The sequence below is a fragment of the Empidonax traillii genome, unplaced genomic scaffold (assembly GCF_003031625.1).
Source record: "Empidonax traillii isolate 1590-97213 ecotype Southwest subspecies unplaced genomic scaffold, ASM303162v1 scaffold715:size483424, whole genome shotgun sequence".
In the NCBI taxonomy this organism is placed as follows: Eukaryota; Metazoa; Chordata; class Aves; order Passeriformes; family Tyrannidae; genus Empidonax; species Empidonax traillii.
The window spans coordinates 160,907-167,318 of NW_020955908.1; the positions used below are offsets into that span (position 1 = coordinate 160,907).

Sequence of the window (6,412 nt, forward strand, 5' to 3'; positions counted from 1 at the left end):
GCGTGGCCACGGCAGCTCTGAAGATGATCAGCAGCTTTCCCACGCACGGGGGACCCAGGAAATAACAAGGCATTGTTTCCTGTCACACTTGCACACACGAGGGGCTGCTCTTACCCAGGGACTTAAACACTGTTGTTTTCTCAGGCAGGGCTGGTTTTGTACCCTTCAATACCTCTCCCAGCTCAGCAAAAATCTCTGCCTGTGGAAAAAATACACATTTAATCAAAACCGTAATATCCATACATGCAGAAAGGGGAAAACACTTCTTTCCCTGAGTGACTTCAGAATAAAGAAATCCTCCAGCTCTGCATGCCAAAACTGATTCTTTTCCATGGTGAAGCACATCAGTATTCAGACAAATAATATAGAAACTGGACAGAAATCAGAGCAGCAGAATGGTTTCCAAAGAGAAACAGCTGGCACACTTTCCACACTCAGTAAGGTTTTGTTACAGTGGAGAGCTTGTTACTCATCCAACAAAACACATGGGATCCCCCACACATTACCATATCTGGAGCTCTGATGTTAAACCTCCAAAGTGCAAATCACATTTGCTCTGCAGAAACATTAAAAGGGAAAAAGAAAACGCCATTGAACCTAAAAGAGTCCCTGCTGTCCAACTGGTGCAGATCACTGTCTGCTCAGCTTGTGTGGTCCATTCTCCAGAGGCCTGATGTGTCAATCACACTGAAATCTTACTGGAGGAAAGTTACAGGTTTTCATAAACAGATTTGAAGAATATTTAACACAACCAAACGCTGCAGGAAATGTAGATCTTTGAAAAAACAATACATTGTTATCCCACTCAAAGGTCAATGCTGAGCACCTGCTACTGTAATATGGTGTCATGCAACAGTAGGTACAGAGGCTGCCTGTTTGATCATAGACACACAGAAGCATCAGTTTGAAAACAGTTTATCCTTCAACCTGTCCCTGGCAAGTGTTAACAACTACATTTGATGCTCTAAAAAGATTCAGTGCAAGACATCAGCAATTCCAACTCACGTCAAATCCAAGCCAATTGCCACAAAAATAAAGCCCATCAATTACAGAAGTCTTACCCCTGATAATATAACATCTCCTGATTCTTCAGAAGCAGCCTTCCTGGAATCCACAAACAGAAAGCAATTCTTCATCAGTTTGTCATCCAGTTCTCTCCAGTTTGGCCTGCATGCTCCAACAGCTAAGACAACAAAACTTATAAATTTGGGAGCAATGTTTAAAACAAATTCAAACACCATTTTGTTCAAAAGACATGTGTAAAATAACAACATTATTGTGGAAATGTGCAAATGTATTATACAAAAAATCCAGAGTTAGCCATGTAGATGTGTCGATTGATAGGACAACAAAAAAATATTCAATATTAGATTTGTAAGTAAAATATCCTTGTCAGCAGAGGCATGAGAAAGTCCTCGCCCTTTCTCCATTACCTCATCCTTCATCACGTCATTACCAAATGCCCTGAATTTCCTACACCTTTGCTTGATTCAGATTGGTTTTATGTGTCTACAGAGAAGACTTGAAGAATCCCTCGGTTATTCTGAGATGATGACCAAAGGATGTGCAACAAAGCCTAGCACACGCAGACAGAGTATTCAGAGTTAATAATGAGGATTTCTAAACCTATGGCTTTGTATTGTTTCCTTGTAACCTTATAAGCAGTACAAGTTGAACAGACTGTGGGTTTTCACTGATCTGGAGAAACTGAAAACAAATCAAGGAGCTTAAGCTTTTACGAACAGTGTCAAGATCTTTATCCACTTCTTAAAGGCTTAAAAAACAAACAAGAAACACAACAAAACCAAAACAACCACACAGATATAATGTAACCATAATTCTTTTTTTTAAGTGTCCAACTGTTATGGAAAAGTAAATTCCACATTGCACAAATGCCTCCTCAAACAGCACAAATGCCTCAAGGAAGGGTAAAAAAAAAGGCAAAGAAAGGAGAGAAGTCTTTGTGTCTGTGTCGCTTCAGTGACTCTGGACCTTAATCGATTGGGGTTGTGTTTTCAGCTTCCACGCCACAACACAACACAGACAACAACTTTCAATGACAAAGGACTAAATTGAGGTTGAAAAATTGGTAGGATGCTGCTGGAATGTGGGACCTTCCTTTAAACTGTTCCCCTGGAGAAGCTGCTTTTGTCTTATTACTGTGCTATCTGGAGAGGCCACAAGGTCATCGAAACCAGGCCCACAATTAATCAAAATAAACAAAGAGGGGCATGTCCAGAGACTCCAAACAATAGCGTGGCAACATCATTACAAGGCTGGCAACAACAACAACAAAAAGCATCCCCCAAATCTCACCATAATTACAAGCCAAATTATGAAGTTCTTAACTCAGTTATTCCATCTTTGTAACTCAGGCAAAAAAGTAAATCGATGTGGTCAGCCCAAAAAGCAGCAACCACTTAGGCAATAACATGTTTATGTGGGTCATTTAGATGGGGAGCAAGGTAAGAATAAGGGACAACATGAGGGCAATGAGGATACACCACTAGGGAAAAGCGTGGTCCCCACTAAAGAGGAAAAGTCAAACCAAAAAGAACATTCATTCCAAGAGGGAGAGAGAACTGCCTTTCAGCAGATGTTGATCCTAAGCAATGTGATAAGAAACACGTCCTTTCCACAAAGAGAACACAGCCTACCATTGATGTGGGCACCTGGCTTTACCCAGTCCCCACACAGGATGGGCTCTGTGGCCATGGTCACTGTTACAATCACATCAGCCCCCACAACGGCCTCCTGGGCAGAGGAGCAAACCCGCACGGCACCATGGACAGAGCTGGCAAACTTCTCTGCTTTCTCCTTGGTGCGATTCCATATCCTCACCTGCAGGGGGAAAAGGAAATGGAAACAGACATGAGCTTGGAGAATGCCTTCTTGCTGAAGCAGAACACTTGGGTACAGTTTTCAGGAGACAGTTGTCAGCACCCTTTGAGCTGCCAGTGCAAAACACAACAATGGGAGGCCTGAGGGGAACATCAGCCAGACCTCATACAGCTTCATTGTCTGTACTTATAATACATCCTGAAACATAACAGAGAACAACAAATGTATCTGTGAAGATGTGTCCATTACCTCTTTAAATGTGAACAGTTCTGTCAGGATTTCATAATGGCTGTATGCTTGAACACCAGCTCCCAAAATGCACAGCACCTCTGCAGAAGGTGGCATTAACAACTAAAGGTATATAAGAAAAAAAAGAGAACGTGTAAGAACAAGAGATTCACAGATATTACAAACAGATTCCAAAACGGTATAAAAGGCAGCAACAGAGTCCAATATTAGTAAAATGTATTATACCCACATGGTTAAGTGTAAAACCATACAAGATGTTTTGCACTGGCTGAGAACAGGCCTCACAATTCCAAAGGCTCTCAGTGCTGACAGTGGCAGCTGCACAGGTAAACTGCTCCTGGGAGCCCCACCCTAAACCCCCTGTTTGAGTTCACTGAAGCCTTACATCGTACCACAAACACATCCTGGCACTGCAAGGGCCACCACACATCTAATATTGTCAAAATAGGGATGGTTCTAAGGAACAAAGAATAAAATTCAGTTCTACAGTTGCTTTGGGGTTCCTGGTTTACTTCTTGCCTGTGATTCACCAACACTTGGCAAAGGGCAAGGCAGGGCTGCTGGAGCCCAGCCCTGAGCTACCCTTGGGGCTTGTTTATGCATTTGTTGAGGCCACTCGCTCCTGTCTCTAAAGCTTTAGAATTATCCAGGCTCTCAACACTTAATTCTGCTGCAAACAAATTGAAATCATCTCAGTGATCCCGTTTTTCAGCAATAAGAGCTTGTTTTGCTGTTCCTTTCCAAGACTGTGAAGCACTGATTTCAAAGGTTCTCTGCACAAAAGCAGGGGGCTTTGAAAAGCAAGTGCCATAAGGAGGACAAGATGACAAGCAGGAGCTGAACTCAAACACTCCTGAAAATTTCCCAACACAACAGATGGCAAAGAGGGGTCTGATCCTCAGGTCCCTTCAGCAGCCAAGCTCCTTGGAGGCAGCAGAGCCTGGGCTGTGTAAAAACCATCCCAACTGCCCAAATACAGAATGGCCAAGAAGAATGAGGGCCTGTAACCTCATGGCCAAGGAGTTCATTGTCAGCTCTTCTGGCCTCTGGTTCAGCAGAAGCTCTTGGGCACAGGTTCTTCCCTCCAGTTTTAGGTCAGTTCAGCTCCACTGCCATGGATGGAGTTCCCCTGGCATGAAGGCTGCCACTAATGATGTGGTGAGATCAGCCTTCATTCGGATGCAAAGCTGAGGGGGGACAAACAACAGTATTTTTCAGCTCTGGCCCTCTTCTTATTGCTTCATCCTCTGAGGGGGAGGCTAAAACCCTGCTGTGCAATGGATGCTGACTTGATAAGTAGGCCAACCACAAATATTTTCCAAAAAAATATTTCAAACAAAAAACATTTCCAACTGAAATGGAAGTGATGCAAAGCAACACAGAGCCAGATACACCTCACCTGCCTTTAGACATTCAGTTTATGACCATGGTCATAAAGACATACTTTATGGTTAGACAACTTCCAGTGACAACAGGGACGCTGATAGACAGACACCTCTAGGCAATCATCCATCTATACTGGACATCATCTATTTTAAGGGGACCCACACTGACCCCTGGAAATGTGCTTTAACTCTTTCTCCAGGTCCAGTCCCACCCATCTGTCCTGGCCTGAGAGCAGAAGGTTTATCTGTGTCACTAAAACTGAATGTATCACCACAGGTACTACACCCAAAACTGTAAAGGGGCATGTGAATACAAACACAAAAGAAAGAAAATTACACAGGGAGACACCTCTGGAAATTCAGAGAAGAGAGTGCAATAGAAGCCACAAAAACAGAGCTCAGCTTCCTTCTCTAATTACACACAAAGTGTTAAAACCACACATGACTCACTCCAAACACAAAACTATGATTTTAAGCTTTCCCTGAAAGTACATATGTTATCATAAATCTAATTTAAAGCCGTATTTCATGGAAGTTCACGTGCACTGAAAGCCATCATTCCTTCTACTTATCTTAGAGCAAACTCTGCCCCACTTCAGAGAACAGAAGGCACACCTTGGTAGCAATGGCAGAAACTGCAGCTGTTCGTTTGGCTGTGATGACACTGCCATCCAGGACCTTTAGAAAAATTCAAACAGAAGGAAATGAACGCTCAAAAGGTGAGGAAACACAAAATGTTTTCATTCAATTTGTGAATGAAGGGCTAGTACAAATATAAAAGACGCACAGATATAAAGGTTGGCAATTACTAGTACAGCAAACACAAAGTCACACTTAAACTGGGCAGATCCTCTGGGCATTCCAGTTCTTTCATGTCATTCCACCAGCACAAAGGGAGCCCAAATGGTCAGAGTTGAACCACCCCACATTCACCCACCTCCTCAGGCACTGCATTTCCCTGGCTCTCCAGCACTGGGAATACATGGATCTAACTCCAATTCTCTGCACTCCTGTAAGACCAGGGAGATCAGTGCAAGCTGGCAGTGGTTCACCAGTCTGCACTGTCTTGGTCTGTACCATGGGGTGACAGGGAACTGTGGAATTCCTTTAATGTGTATCACACGTGGGGCACTCCTGCCTCTGTGTGCACTGGCCACTGCCTACAGACAGATTAGGGGGCTTAAAAAATGGACAGCTTTGGTATAAGAGATCAGATAGTTTTCTTCACCAGTTTTAGCCCTTTAATAATTATTTTTACTGAAGTCTAAATGCAAGTCATCACTATTCTTAAAAAATTTCTACATTCTTTAATTACAGGAAAAAAAACCCATACTCTAAACACTATTCCCTGCAATGCAAATTGTGAATCTCTATCAACTTAGAATTGCGATGGTTCAAGATCAATTCTTTATTTAGCAAAGTGTTCTTGGTTTTTTTTCCTTTGAAATGCAAGGTAAGCTTTTCCTGATTATTTCTCTCTACCATGCACCCTCTCACATATCAGATTCAGTCACAAGTAGCAGTAAAGTAGCACACTGACTACAGTTTAACACATTTAGAAGACTTTAGGCCAAATCCTGATTTGAATTTGCATTGATGATTTTGGTAAACTCAGGCCAAATTACAGCAGCTCCATCTTCCAAGAATCAGAAGGGAGAACCGACAGCATTACCGGGGATGGATACAGGGGCACTCACGAGACTTACAGCTCTCAGAGTACCATTGCGAGGGTCAAACAAGAGGACAGTCGCTTGGTGAGAAGGGGCAGGGGAATCCTTCAGGTGCTCGTAAAAAGTCACCAGCTTGGTCGTCAGAGCATCATCCGCAGCGCTGTACGCGGGCATGACCCCCAGGTACCTTAGCAGAGAATTCCCTGCGTTACCCACGGACTTTCCGCAGCCGCCGGGCCGGGACCATCCCCGGCCACCGGCCGCTTC

At 43.4% G+C, this 6,412-nt stretch overlaps 1 protein-coding gene across 1 annotated transcript in view; it reads right to left on the bottom strand.

Annotated features, from left to right (window-relative positions):
- Positions 1 to 6,412, bottom strand: part of CRYM (crystallin mu) — a 12,125-nt gene that overhangs the window by 4,448 nt on the left and 1,265 nt on the right. The window contains exons 2-7 of the mRNA XM_027900228.1: positions 6,182 to 6,364; positions 5,091 to 5,153; positions 3,091 to 3,192; positions 2,658 to 2,841; positions 1,062 to 1,183; positions 115 to 199 (exon numbers count right to left, since the gene is read on the bottom strand). Of these exons, the coding sequence (XP_027756029.1) occupies positions 115 to 199; positions 1,062 to 1,183; positions 2,658 to 2,841; positions 3,091 to 3,192; positions 5,091 to 5,153; positions 6,182 to 6,364 (739 nt within the window). The remainder of the gene's footprint in view (positions 1 to 114; positions 200 to 1,061; positions 1,184 to 2,657; positions 2,842 to 3,090; positions 3,193 to 5,090; positions 5,154 to 6,181; positions 6,365 to 6,412) is intronic.